This window comes from Cyprinus carpio, chromosome A23, assembly GCF_018340385.1.
Source record: "Cyprinus carpio isolate SPL01 chromosome A23, ASM1834038v1, whole genome shotgun sequence".
NCBI classification, from domain to species: domain Eukaryota; kingdom Metazoa; phylum Chordata; class Actinopteri; order Cypriniformes; family Cyprinidae; genus Cyprinus; species Cyprinus carpio.
In genome coordinates, this window is record NC_056594.1 from 10,499,158 (window position 1) to 10,514,815 (window position 15,658).

Here is a 15,658-nt window from a genome sequence, read left to right on the forward strand (position 1 = left end):
TTAGATAATTTCACCTTTTTAGTAACATGGCAACATACAAAAAAAAAATAATTAACAAAAAAAAAGTTTATGTTAAAGAAAATCAATACTCAAATTTTATTTTAATTCTTTTTTTCTTTTAACTATATGTCATTGACCCATAATTTTTTCCACTGCCAAAGCTCCATCACTGGTACATAAAGTATCTTAATCTTTGGGTAAGAATAAGAAGCTCTTTGTCTGGTACTTAATGTCTTTCATTCCAACATAAGAAAACATTTCTGCATTCTGCATTTGAAATAACATTTAAATGTATTAACACAGTTTAATGTTACTCAGAGGGCTCATGGATGCATTTAACCTGCAGTTACACATGCATAAATAATGCTTTGTTTTAAACATAAAACGCTGAATACTGATGTTTGAAATTATTTAAAACATGAAAAAAAGTAGAAATGTAAAATTAAAACCGCCAGGAGGTAGCAGCAAGTGACTGTTAATGAGTGAGTCATTGAGATTCAACTGATTCATTTAAACGACCGATTCATTCAGGAACAAAGCATTTGACTGTGTTAATAAGTGAATCACTGAATCATTTATTCAACAGATTCGTTCAAAAAGCTGATTCAATCAATAAGTAGGCTAAACGTTGTCCATTGCTCAGCAATGCAAAACAGTCCTGTAATCTTTGTTTGGAACTATTTTCTTTGGCAAAAACAGGCAATACTGTGTTTAAAATGTACATCACTTAGTGCTAACTTTATTAAACTTGTATAAAATGATTATTGTTATGTTATCATGTTGATATCTGGAAAAAAACGGCACTCTTTGTTTGATATATTAAATTATATAAATATTAAAAACATGCAGAATTTTATTTTGTAGTAAGTAACGAATATGCTTCGGGTAACGGTCCAACTCTCCACCAGGTGGTGATCAGTTGACAGCTCAGCCCCTCTTTTTACCCGAGTGTCCAAGACATATGGCCGAAGATCAGAAGAAACGACTACAATGTTGATTATCGACCTCCGACCTGGGGTGTCCTGGTGTCACGTGCACTGATGGACACCCTTATGCTTGAACATGGTGTTCGTTATGGACAAACCATGACTGGCACAGAAATCCAATAACAACTCACCAGTCAGATCAGGTTTCAGATCAGGGAGGCCGTTCCTCCCTATCACGCCCCTCCAGATATCACTGTCGCTGCCCACGTGGCCATTAAAGTCCCCCAGTAGAACAACAGAGTCCCCAGTGGGAGCGCTTTCCATCACTCTAAAAAGGCCGGGTACTCTGCACTGCCGTTAGGTGCATAAGCACAAACAACAGTGAGAGACTGTTCCCTGACCCGAAGGCGCAAGGAGACGACCCTATCATTCACCAGGGTGGACTCCAACACATGGCGGCTGAACTGGTGGGCTATTAACAAGCCCACACCAGCCCGCCGCTTCTCACCCTGGGCAACGGCAAAATAGTGTAGAGTCCACTCTTGGTTGAGAAGAGTGGTTCCAGAACCCAAGCTGTGAGTGGAAGTGAGCCAGACTATATCTAGACAGTATCTCTCAACCTCCTGTACCAGCTCAGTCTCCTTCCCCGCCAGTGAGGTGACATTCCAAGTCCCAAAAACCAGAGTTGGGATTGGCCAGGCACCTTTGGGTAAATGTATCAGAGTAAAAGTATACATTTTAATTAGGAAATGTAGTGGAGTAAAAGTGAAAGTTGACAAAAATATAAATACTCAAGTAAAGTACAGTACCCAAAAATACTTAAGTACTGTAAAGAAAGTATTATTACTTCGTTACATTACACCACTGAGCTTCAGTGTGCATTGGCCAGAAAAAAAGGTGCATCTGGCACCTATTTCAGATGTGCAAAGACAATAGTGTGTGCAAGACTACATAGATTTCAAAGGCCTCCAAGAGGAAAGAGCAGGCTAATCTGAGACCTCTGTCTGAAAAAAAGACAGCTGTTGCACACGCAAGACATAAAAATAGCCCATTTATCAGCAAAAGAAAACCAATAAAAACAAAAAAATAAAAATCCAAAAATAAAAACAAATTCACCAAAATCAAAATATCAGCCATCACAGACTGTCCCATATTTTTCCTCACCATTGTGTCCATGTGATTAATGAAGTCCTCCGACTCACTTCAGTCAATGTGTGCTGGGACAGAAAAGCTCAGACCAACTTTTACTGACCAGCCAATTAAGGACTTTGAAGTTACGATCACACAAAGACGCCACTGTCAATGTGCTCATTTACTGGATTGGTGACATTCATGCAGTTCAGATGTCAGCACACATGCTGAACCGGACATATGCCTTTATGATTTACCTCTATACTCAGTCAATGTCAGAGTAATCTCTGCCCTACATCCCCATTCAAATATAGCTTCATAATTAAGGCCGTCTAGTACACGTGACCAATAACCCATTAGCCTGGGAATGATTCCTTTTAACTGTATTGTAATAGCAGAAAACCTGTACCAGACTAAGCGTTATTCTGCATATAACTTATTCTTCATCTATTTACATTATGATATAGCCTATTTTCTATCATTCTCTGTAGAAGCTTGACCTTTATGTATCCTTAAAGCAAAAGCTTTTCATTTGAGCTGAAACCGTTTAAAATGTCTTGATGGATTTATTTTGTATTTTTTTTTACAAACATGTAGCTTTTCACTTCACAAGACATTGAACTGGAATACTTGTGAATTATTGTGATGTTTTTATCAGCTGTTTGGACTCTCATTTTGTCGGCACCCAATCACTGCAGAGGATCCATTGGTGAGCAAGTGATGTAATGCTAAATTTCTCCAAATCTGTTCTGAAGAAACAAACTCATCTGTATCTTGGATGGCCTTAGGGTGAGTACATTTTCAGCACATTTTCATTTAAAGTGAACTATCCCTTTAAATTAATTCAAGGTCCTGTTCCGTTTCTCTTTGTGTTATTTTTGTATTTAAAGGCAATTAGTTTTACCCAATTTAAATGAAGCATATTTTTGAGAAACACATCCATCTCACTCCAACAGGCACCATTTCAATCTATGTTGTCTTTAAGCATCCACACATTCACAGTTACTGCACATTTTTATTATAGATATTTTTTTGAAGGATATTATTTTTCTCTTAAGAAGGCTTTGTCACACAAACCCAAGGCCACAGTGTGAACTCGTGTGGGCGAAAGCCAAATTTCACCCTGAAAGGCTATCTGAAAAAGACAAATGCGTGTTAGTTCCAGCATAGGAAATAACCGTATGATGAATAGCATTGCAAAGGCTGCCTTCATCCTTTGATCCCTAATTCAGAAATACATGAACAGATCAGTGTGTGTAAACCACTGCACATACAGATCGCTTATTTATGTGCATTGAACACACTGCCATTTAAGTCGCAATCTCTTACTTAGATTGTATTGCAACTACTACATTTGGGCAAATTTAATTATTACTTACTTATTATTAATTAAATGTTAATGCATGATGCAGGGACACTGTGTAGCTGGTTCAATGGGTGTGTCTGTGGTCCAATTATAGGTTGTCTTACACAGGCCTGCCAGTGGGGCCATTTCCTCCCTTCTAAAAACCCAGTTGCTAATTATAGAGCTTTTGGTTTTATGGACCATGGGTCAAAGTCAAGACTGCCTTAACAAGGCTTTGTTATATTTTATTTTGGTGTTTTATTTACGAGCACTCTGGAAAGCCGCTAAAGGAAAACATTATTGAATTAATATTAAATCAGAATTAATCTTTATCCAAGACCAAAAAAATCACTTGTGAAGAGCTAGTGTTTTTTTTTTTTTTTTTACACTATCAAGGTCATACTTTTTTCCAGACCATAAAACAAATTGGCCCATTCTGACCTTGAATTTGATTGGCTGAGCATTTTTTTTTTTTTTTAACAGTCAGGTTCCAGATTTTTGGGATTTGGGGTTTTTCACTGGCTCTTTCTGCAGGTTACATTGTTATACCAGTAGGTGGCAGCAAGTAACAAGTGAATCAATTTAATCATTAAAATGAATAATTTGAATCATTCAGTAAACTGATTTATCAGAAAAGCAGATTCATTTAGGACGGAAACAACTGACCATCATTATGAGTGTGTCATTAAATTATTCCTTCAACTAATTAATTCAAAACTTCTCTTTTTTTATTCAACCACATCTGCATCCATTTTTCCTTTCAGTGAAAATGACCTGAGGACTTCTGTATTTATATTACTGCAATATTGTCACAGTCTTCATCTTGTCGCTAGACCACTTGTTTTGTATATTGTAACAGATTTTTTCTAAGCTTTCACATAATATTCAGATCAGTATTTAATCTGCAACCTTTTTGTTTATTTATACTATGTATTTAACAACAGTAATAATCTTATTAAAATGTAAGATGCTGTACAGTCCATCAGTCATTATCACAAAATAAAACACTGTATATTATCCCTTAGATATCCATATCTTATAGCACTGCTCTGTGTTGCTAGCTATATGAATTTCTTGAGGCTGTAAGTGTGTGTTTAACACAATGAGTTCTGATGTTGAATTTCTCCCCACATTATGCTGCATTGCTGTCTAAATTAGACCACATTAAATTTTCTGTTCTTATCAGTCACATATAGTTATCAGAGAATGATGTGATAGTTGTTTTCTTGAGAAAACAAGAATAATTGAACATATTCGCATTTGAAAATGGTAGCCACACACGCACAGGGGTCAGTTCCTGCGTAATTACACAGCCATCTGTCCGTATCCCATTGGCACACTATAGACCTTGAACAGCATCACTGCCCTGATCTCTGTGTGGTTCAATGAGACTAGCTCTTCCCAGAGAGACATAATGGCTATAGACTGGAAGAAGGGACTTCTCATTTCCCCGTCTGACTGATGAACTTCATAATGTTGTGAGATCATGTATATTACCATCTCATCCCTACATGCTGAGACGCCAGTATTATTTCATTTGTGGAAGACTACTAGTATGTCTAAAGCTTTAATGACAACATAAATCCCCACAAAACTCATTAACAAACTCCAATATAATAACTCTTGTCATTGCATATTAATGCCCATTGTGCTTTCCTGAGCGAGAGGCTATAAAATGTGTAAGTTTATAAAAACAAAACTGGACACAACAGTGAGAGATTTTCGCCACCACACCATGCTTTTCATCTGATGCGCAGATAATGAAATGATGTTTGTTGCAGTTTAATCCGATATAGTAATCCCGTCCCTCGCAATCTGCTAGTGCTTCTCAATCCTAGTCCTGGAGGGCCCAAGGACTGCACGTTTTGGATATGTCCTTCATCTGACACACCCAGTTCAGGTCACTACTGAGATGATGATAAATCAGGTGTTAAATAAGAGAGACAAACAAAATGTGCAGTGATGGGATCCAAAATTGAGAATTACTGAGTTAGTCACTGCAAATCCTTTCGGAGGCTATTAAATACTAGAGGCTAAAGCATACAGTCCCATCAACTGCAGAAATATGAGTGCATGCTTACTAAATCCAGTCACATCTGAGGATCAGAATATGATTTATTGCCAAGTATGCTTATACATATAAAGAATTTGTCCTGGTGAAGCTTCCAGTACACATTAAAAATCTAACATTAAAAATACAAGATAGATAACAAAATCAAGTGAATTATACATGTGTGTGTGCAAAATTAGATACATATTATGTATTATATATGCAGATACAATTATGAAAGATAATGTGAATATGAAAGGAGACACAAGACACATTTGTTTAAAAAAAGCTAAAATAGTGTGCTAGGTACTGCACATGCTTTGAGGGTTTTTGTGGAGAAAAAAAAAGGCCTATTTTAAAACATACATTGCCTACATTGCGTGGCCTTATGATGAAGGGGGTCCGATAAGGTCCAAAAGCACATTTCCTACTCATTGGGTCTGGCCGGGAAAGCAGAGATCAATAAAATTTAGTCCCAGGCACTGTGAATTTTAGTGACGCACCAGTTCACATAGATTGTGGGGACCAGCCAAGTTTTAAATAAGATCTAAAATGTAGAGATGTTTGTGTGATGATTGAGATTAAATATCATTAACACTGTATAAACACAACATAAGTCAATAGAAACGCACGCGTATGTGTGTTAGAGAGAAAAAGAGAGATAGAGATAGATAGAGCGCGCGCAAGCTGCAGAGGGAGGGAGAGATTCGGTGATCCAGATGAAAGCAGAGATTATTTATTTCTCTGGGGGAGCGAGAGAGAGGGAGGGAGGGACAGACAGCAGCATAGTCTTTTCAGAACTGCGCCGATCTAATGCGTCTCTTACAAACGAGCCATTAAAAGCCGATCAAGCGCTCGCAGTCTTCAAAGTTTGGATTTCCTCATCCCTCCCGTGCGTAGCTACTCTGTGCCATTCCGAGCAGGTAAAACAACTTTAGATGTTTTGGTGTATTGTCTTAAATTTTAGTTTTATGTATTTCCTTTTAAGCTTTTCCTTCACATAGCCGCAAAACAGGCGGAACATCTGTTGAAGCGAATTAAGAGATCACAATTTGTTCCGTTTCGACCGTGGTCAAGTTTATAGATTGCGATGGAGTTTGTGTGCGCAGCAGTCGTGAAGATGTCACATAAAACCCCACCTGTCAATGAACATGCAGGTGTGTGAGGAAAAGATGCTGTTTCCCTGCGCGCGATCGCCTCCAGTGTTGCGTGCTTTAATTATGTCTGTAGTAATTAGAGTCCTGACCGCATTTACGGCCGAAAGTTGCCTAACACGTGATTTTAACAGTTGAGAAACAGTTAAACAGAGATTAGCGACGTTGCATCGCTTCGCCTGAGATTTATTGTGAGCAATCAATTTACTGCATTTATTTACAGTGCTCTGGGTAATGTGGCAATAAATAGGCATGAAATCACAGCGAGTCTGGATTGAAATAAGAAATTAATTATTAATAACGGACATATTGTGACATAACGTTCCCTAATGATCTTTTGTTTTGTTTTTTTAATACCGAGACACGATGTTGTGCTTATGCATAAGTAGACCATTACATGGGCGCTTGTGTACTCGTCACATTTTTTTCCTTTTGTCATGTTGTCCTTGCCATTACTGAAATATTCAGCCATTTATTGTAGCTACAAGTAGGCTTAACTCCAGAGTGGTTTAGAGTGTGTTTACAGCTTTATTATGCTTGTGAGGGCCAAATGTCCTCACAAATATAGTGACATAACTTGTTTAACATGAAAAAACAAAACAAAAAACAAGGCCATTTGGTCTTTACTATTTAAAAGACTCAAAAGATTTTTGCCTTATGTCTAATAACATCAGCAGGTTTTAGATTAAAGTATATAAAAAAACATTGATTAAGAATTTCTGACTAATATAGATTCAAAAGTCTGTGTGTATGTTCTGAATGCATAAAATATCCACAACCACACACTGACATTTTGATGACATTTTTTAAAAATTTCCTTTGGAGTTGCACCTATTAACTATTTAAGTCAGTAATATTTGGTTTTGTAACATTTAAATGTATGTCTGTCAAAGCACTGCATAATAACCAGAGGTCTTCAACCTCTTTCATGTAAAGGACTTTGTTATGGTGCTTACATCACAAAGCCATTACCTACTCATTGTTGATGCACAGAGACTTGAATGGTATGTTTATTTTTACTTTTAATTGTAATGTGGGAGGGAAAATAAAATATTTAGTTGAACTTTACTGCAATAGAAAGGCAAAGTTACACAGTCTGTTTTCTTTGAATCTGAGCATACTTGAACCAATCCCATCTGGCATTATCTAAAAGATTTAAAATGTGTTACTGCATTTTTTTGCTTAATGCATAATTTCATTTTTCCTGGTCTTATAATTAATAACCCTGTGAAGATACTCTCTGGCATCAAGTTGCAATAATTTGTTCTATCAATTTCCAACCACACTAAAAGAAATCCATTCTTTTTGTAGACAGATCTGAGATCTTCATAACATTTCAGGTCAACCTCTCAGATGAAAACATGAAAATGGAGGATTTGCTTTAAACAGCCTGTCTATGTGATGGCAGTACTTGCATTCAGTAATGCTATGCCTTGCGGATGCAAAGATCACTGTCGAATCTTCTAGAGCTTTCAGCTGCAGATCATAGCTGCTGAAACAGAGACCATTTTACCCCATGCCACACTTAAACAGTCTTTGCAACCAGAGAGGTGTTTGTGACAGTGACAGACGCACCCACAGGTGAGCTGTGATCTCGACTGAAATCTTGCACATCCTTTTAACACATAGCAGCATGATGCAGGATTTCCCAGCTAACACTCATTTACAGGATTTCACAAATGCTAAGCTTCTAGAACAGATCTGTTATAAATGGTCAATGGCCGTGACAGATTCAGATTCAGAATGTGCCAAAAACCAGCAGTTAAACGGACAGGCAAATGGGCCACAGTGGATAGCAAGAAAAAATAAACAAACAAAAACAACAACAAAAAAAAAACTTGGTAGTATGGACGTGGGATTAGGTTGATTTCAGTAGAATTGCACTGAGAATAAAAGTCTCTCTTAAAATGCAAATATAGTCATTGTTATATTTGTGGCATTTTTGCCATTGTTTGAATAGGATAGTTAAAGAGAGACAGGAAACAGAGAGGAGAATAGTACTGGGAAAGGACCAAGAGCTAGGACTCTAGGACTCTCGGGTCACCCAAATGCTGTTGCACCATATGTGTGAGCACTGCCCACAAAGATAGCAGAGCTGTGGTTAAATCTGTCTGATCGAAGGATTCTCACTAAAATGACAATGAAATCAAGTCAAGACAAGTACCCAGACAAGATTAAATTCCCAGCTGAGGTTTCCAAGACACCCATGAACATCACTTCCACTTTTTACAGGGACACTGAATGACGGCTTTAGCTCAACATTATACTTAGACATTATCCAATTAAACAATGCAAATAAAGACACCATTCGCTGTTTTATTGACGTAATGGTGCATTGAATTCATATAAAAGCACCCCTGAGTCTGCTGATATGCCGAATGTCAGCATTATTATCTACGTTTCTACTGGATGGAGCTCTGAATCATTTCAGCCCCCATCCTGTGTTCTATCACCTCCAGCTACTCAACAAATTATGCCACTTATGAGAGTAAGTGCTGGCAACCCTCAGCTAGACAGAGTGGAGAACCTTTGCGGGAACATATGCTATAGCGAGTTCACATTTTTCAAAAGGCTTGTTAGCACAGCGTGGAAACATTACATACTACACTCTCCTTAACACTGGTGGAGGGAAATCACAATCAATGAATCACAATTGAAGCTCTATATGCAATCGGTTATTTATAAACATGCTAATGCCCATTAGCACTGTGTCTCACAACATTGTTTTCACCTCTTGGATGGTGCCAATTAAGAGGTTACTTCATTTGGAGACTCAGCACAGCAGCTCCCCTCAAGCTCTGAAACAAATATATTCAGTGAAAAATAATGCATATACGTAACCCACCATATGAGCACGATACGAAGCCTTTCTGTTCAGTTTCCAACCAGTGCAGCCTCCAATTCGACTCCTGTGGGCCACCTTGATGCTAGACTACATTTAGCAAGCCCTTTCAAGTTAGATTCGTACCTTTTGCCCACACACTACACACCTCCCACAGATGCGTTTTGTAAAGTCAGTGTATGGACGGGTGTATTTCAGTACTCCAGGCGTCTAAGTCGCTTGTACAACATTCAGATGTACTGTTTGCAGTTTTAAATAAATGAAGTAAACACTTGATAATCATGTCAGCCTACAACAAATGAGCTATTCTCCTTGATGGATTTGTAATGTCTGTAAACATCCTCGCATAATGATAAATGAAATGGGAATCATAAAAGGATCGTGAAACATATTCTCATAGGTTTTATAGCTCATATCTAATCAGCTTTACAATAACTATAAAATTGTGATTGTATTATGTGCAGCCTGTATAGATAGAGGGTGCTTTAAGAATAAACGCACAAGCCACTCTGATCTCATTAGTATTTTTAGGTATTCATATATAATATTTATATATGCATTTTGCATATGTGTGTGTGTGTGTGTGTCTGTGTGTATACAATGTATATACATGTGTTTGTGTGTATATAGATAGATAGATAGATAGATAGATAGATAGATAGTATGTATGTGTATTCCTGTAGTTCAAACAGTAGAGCATGAGGAGAGCAAGACCAAGGTCACAAGCTTGAATCCCAGGGAATGCATTAACTGATGAATTGTATTTGGATTAAAGTGTCTGCCAAATGTTTATTCGTGTATATGAAAAGAAATAAGAGAGAGGGTATCAAACGGGTCACAATACGTAAGAACCTATTGGAAGATGTTAATTGTTGCTTTTAAGTGCCCCATTACCTCAGCACATGCCCTCATTCATGCCAGCTGAGGTTCTTCTTCTCAGCCGTTTAGTGAACCCTCTTTGGCCAGGCGTCATAAAGAATTAAGTTGAGAGCTTACAGCACTGTTGAGATGCCATACATCTGCAGCCACACTGAACACCAATAATTTTCAACCCCTGCAGCACTCTTCACTAACATATTAAAGAAAGCCAGAAGTGTCATGATAGCCCCTTTAGCAGAAACTAACACGGGACAGAGCAGCAATTATAGTGTAATCGAGATACACAGACAACTGAGCCATTATGAGGGTCATGTGAGTCTTAATGCACTCGTTCACACTCACACATTCTCTTTCTCTCCCTCAAATTACTTTTAATCATCTACATTATATAATTTCAAGCAGAGGCGCTCTCCACCAACTCCACCTCGCTTAGGCACCTTTTCAGCATAATTTTGTTTCCAATTGCATGTGAAAATAGACAGAACAGCTTCCACTTAAGCATTTGTGATAAAAACAAAGCAAAAAAGGCTTTGTGAGAGAGATATGCAAGTCTTTCCACATCACAATGAAAGCTGGCACATTTGTGTGCGCTTTAATGACGGGCAACGCTTTCTATTACATTCAAAGTGAGGTAAATATATGCAGGACATGGGAGCAAACATAAATCAGTGATGAGGACTCTTTCCTGTAGCCTCGTTTTGTCTGCTATTACTCCCAACTTGAGGATGAAGAGAGATGGAAAAAGAGAATGGAGAATGAGACGAGGAACAAAAAAGAGATGAAGCCTTTGCCATTAAAAGCTTCAGTCTCATTATGACAGCGGTGCTGTACATTCTCTTGTCCTACACTGAGCCAATAATCGTTCTCTTTCTGTTTATTTATCTAGGGAGGACATAAAAACACTGCAGCACTAGAAATTAAATTACTGCTGTTGGTGTCGTAATATAAATGTCTGATAATCTAATTTCATTTGCAATAAAGACAGTGATAAATCTCTGCTGTTTTTTAAAAACGCTATGAACGAGAGGTGTGTTATTCAGCTCATATAGCAAACCACAACAGTGGACATGTGGAAGTGTTGGTGAGGAGCCTTTGTCCATGTTTTAAAAGAAAATTTTGTAAATTGTTAGCCTTCAAATGATTAAATAGCAGTACTTGGTATCAAACAGAACTGACCCTTCACTAAGCCCCTCCTTAAAAACATTACTGACCAGCCATACCTTAGCAACTGTTGCCAGCCAGCATTTTCCTATAGGCCTACAGGCTTTTGCACTTTTTTAATGTAAGTCTGTGGAGAACCTGTTTATGCACAGTTTTAAGTGCAATTTAAAGGAATGAGATACAAAATCTTAACTTTAAATCTTAAAATCAATCTCTAAATAAATCACATAAGTGAACAAGTTCATGGTCATAAATCAGTGCTATTTAAGCATCACTGAGATACTTTTAATATTTAAAAAATATATATATTTTAAATTTGTTTTTATTTTTGTGTTTTCCGTTAAAGGTATTTTGTGTTTTTCCATAGTTTAATTTAAAGATTTAATAATTTAATTGACGTTTGGCAATTTTCTATTATTTTTAAATATATGTCTTTATGTTGTTGTTTTTTTCTTTCAGTTTTAGTTTTAATAATGTTAATACACCAAATTGAAACTAAATTAAAATTATTTAAATGAAAGAAATGTTGCTTTGGCTACTAGCTGAAATAAAATAAGTTTTTTTTCAGATTGTATTTTAGTTAACATTCATTTTTATTTAAGTAGATAAATGTTTATGGCTTTATGTTGTTATCACATTAAATTGTTAGCAAATGTGTTTCTTTTTTCAATTTACCGTGAAAAGATTTTTTATTTGTGCTGCTGCATAATTGAACATAATTGCATAATTATTATTTTTTTCAAGAAAAACATCAGATACAAATTATTTGTAATGTCACAAATTTATTTATTTTTGTCATAAAATTACTATTCAAGGTTATGTCAGAATAATAATTTATTTATTTTTATTTTTTTTACCATTTTATGAGTGCATCTCACTGAAAACCATGCTGCCAGAAAGGTGACCAGTTAATACCTTTGGGACCTTCTGTAAAGCATGTCTGAGTTAGCAACAGTATCCAAGGGGTGGGGCTTAGTGGAAGGGTTAGAGTCAAAAATAATGCTTATCTTAAAAAAAAAAAAAGTTTAGTCTAAAAGGGTTCTTCACCATTCATCCTGTCCCCCACACACACACATTACCGGTCGAGCCAACATTTCAGTTTCGAGTTGTTTGGGATGTTCAAATAAACAGAGCAATGTTTCAAAAGCGCCATAGAATCACAGTGTTCGTAAAAATGAACTAACTATTTTTGCATATTGCTTTTCTGCATTTTAAGCTGGGATAGAAGAAAGCATTATAACATCAACAAAATTACACACTTTACCTTTAAACTTATTGACTCAATGTTGAAAATCAAGGCAATTTCCTTTTAGTGCATAATGATTTTCTTCCATCTATAAAACAAAAGAAATGACTGATGTTTTAATATAGCTGTGAACATTCAATATATTGTTTCAACATTTTCACAATCTGACTCATGTTTTCTGTCCTCCTACAGATGTTCTTTGTATTCTGTCCTTTGGCCTCTTGTCTCCTTGTTTTCCCTCCTTCTCCTGTCCTCCTTTCTGCTGTCTTTCCCAAGCAACTTCTTTCTTCTAAAACATTTACCCATCCGTGATAGCAAGTCAACTGCTGTAGCATCATACACACAGTCATGCGCACACATACGCTCTGTCGTTAATGTATTCAGTTTTAGACTCATTCACCCCTCACCACACTTCTGTCCCTCTCTGGGTGTGCTTTAAATAACCAAACCTTTGATGTCTAAGCTAATGTTCTAAATATGTACGAGGCTGAGACGGTTGACTACTACAGTCCTGACAGAGAGGAGAGGTATTATGCAACAGATTATTGGAGTATCAAGTGAATACAATTGGAAGTAAAGGGAAATGAGCCTGCAATGTCTTTCTCTGACCTGATTTTAGATAATCCACCTAGTTAAAACTCTGAATAGTCACCCCTAGGTCCTATATTTGGCTGCTTTGTAGCCAGTGTGCCTTAGGTTAGAATATAGGAGATGATGCTAACGGCTAATCTGTTAGCACTGTGAGTTTTTGTGTGTTGATGTGACAGGCGGCTTTCACAGTTGGCATCACAGTTTACAGTGAGAGGAAGCAGCCAAACTCTCCAGATGGGCACTTTCCAGTGACTTTGGCCTGCTGATTCACTTTCCTCTTTGGTCACCACTTCTGACTTCCAGTCAATGTGTTTTTCTTCACTTTACTAATTCGCATATGAGCTATAGCAGCACTGTAGAGGCAAGCATTTCTTCCATTTGCGATAGTGTGTGAAAATGTTCAGCCCCATGGTTTATGGTTAAGAGGTTAAATGAAGTTGAGTGTTTTTGTAACGTGGCCACCATTATCTTCATTTCAATCATTAGCTCCACCAGGGAGCAGATTTCACTGCTGAATATTTTACATTTGCCTTTCTTTTCTCTCTCCCCTTTCATTTCCCCGCTCTGGTGCTTTCGTGCAGCTTCCCTGGTCTTCCATCTCTGAAGCTGATGCGTTTAGCAGAGGAGTTGTCCATTCATTACACCCTCGCAACATGTCACTTCTCTAAAAACATTAATCTGTAAAACAGCTGAAGTGCTGAAATTGACTGCCTTTTATATTTAATATTACTTTTTGCTAATATATTGATGCTTTTAATCACACATATTTAAAATTCATACATTTGCCCTTCAAGTGGCTGAGTCTGGATAAATGTGCAGCTGAGGAAATCTGGTGCATGAACTGAATTTGGCAGCTCGATCTTGATTGATGTACAGTATTGTTAAATATACAGCAAAATAAGACAGGCATTACCTGAATTTACAGTCTGTAATCAAATTTGATGAGACATGATGTCCACATAATGCAAAATGAGTTGTTGTGGCTGAAAGTATGTAATAATATACAGTTAGCATGGCAGCAGTTTTTAACAAGAAATACAATTTAAAGTTGAATTAACTTGCTCTCCACAGAGTCAGTTGCTTTTATCATATGTGTGAAAAACAATAAAAATAAAAAATGAGTTAAACACAAATACCAAATAAACCGCATAACTTGGTCCATGTAAAATATTGTAGTGTACCTTAGAACCTTAGAATGTTCACTGTATTAGCTGAGAGATTTCTTTCATATATTAGCAAAATGAGATACGCCAAAATGAATCAGAATTTCATTTAATGGAATCAGAAGCAACGGCTTCAGAATTTGAATCAAATCTGTATCAACACTTAGCTCAAGGACACATTTTTGCACATTCCCATTTACAGTGGGTCTAGAAAAGAATCCCCCCTGCCCCCTTGCAGCCTGAAATGAAGACGGACACAGTTTTTGTTAAACCACCTTTTGCTTTCGTTTCTTTAATCTGTTGGAATATGAATATCTCTGCTGCAGAGAAACACCCCCATAACAGAACATTACCACCTCCATGCTTTACTGTAGGAATGCTGTTATTTGGATGGTGAGCTGTATTGGATTTCCCCCAGACATATTGTTTGGTGTTGAGGCAAAATAATAAAATTTTAGTTTCATCTGCCTCAGATTCTTCATGATGCATTTTGGCAAAGCTCAGTCTTGACTGCATGTTGCCTTTCTTGAGGAGTGGCTTTTTTCTTGCAACCCTTACATACAAGCCACATTTGTGGGGAATTTGTGATATTGTTGTTAATCAAAAGCTAATCAAAATGACCACAGATGATGTCATGAGTTGCACTGAGTAACTACAGATTCATAAAACAAAAACTGTCCATCTTCATTTCAGGCTGCAAAGCAATAAAATATGTTTTTTTTTTCTTTTCTTTTCTATACCCACCGTATTTTTAATTGGAATATTCCACATAAGCATCTCTACATCATTCCACATTGTAAGGATACTTTTGCAGTCTAAAAATTAAGACTGTAAAAAGAAAGTGTTCACAGAACTTGAATTAAACATAAGGCATACATCATAAGTTTGTATGCTTTTTTTTCCCTGATTTCTGAGAATTCATTTGCTTTAAACTCTTAAAAATAAAGCTTCTTGACTGGCATTGATGGTTCCATGAAGAACATTTAACATCCATGGAACCTTACCATTGCACAAAAGGTTCTTTATAGTGGAAAAGGGTTGTTTAGATCATTAAAATGTTCTTCACCACAATAAAAATAAAAAAAGATCTTTTAAAGAATTAATCACTGAAAGGGTCTCATGATTTGAAATTGGTCATAAATGACCTTATAAGAAACTGTAAGAAAATTA

General features: G+C 36.8%; 1 protein-coding gene across 3 annotated transcripts in view; it reads left to right on the plus strand.

The window, feature by feature from the left end:
- The first annotated feature begins 6,156 nt into the window (after positions 1-6,156).
- The window catches only part of LOC109110902 (caM kinase-like vesicle-associated protein), a 34,227-nt gene continuing 24,725 nt past the window's right edge, over positions 6,157-15,658 (plus strand). For 2 of the 3 annotated variants that reach the window (XM_042713041.1, XM_042713042.1), the window contains exon 1: positions 6,157-6,375. In XM_042713041.1, the coding sequence (XP_042568975.1) occupies positions 6,172-6,375 (204 nt within the window). In that variant the 5' untranslated portion in view covers positions 6,157-6,171. The remainder of the gene's footprint in view (positions 6,376-15,658) is intronic. The other variant, XM_042713043.1, reaches the window with a different exon arrangement.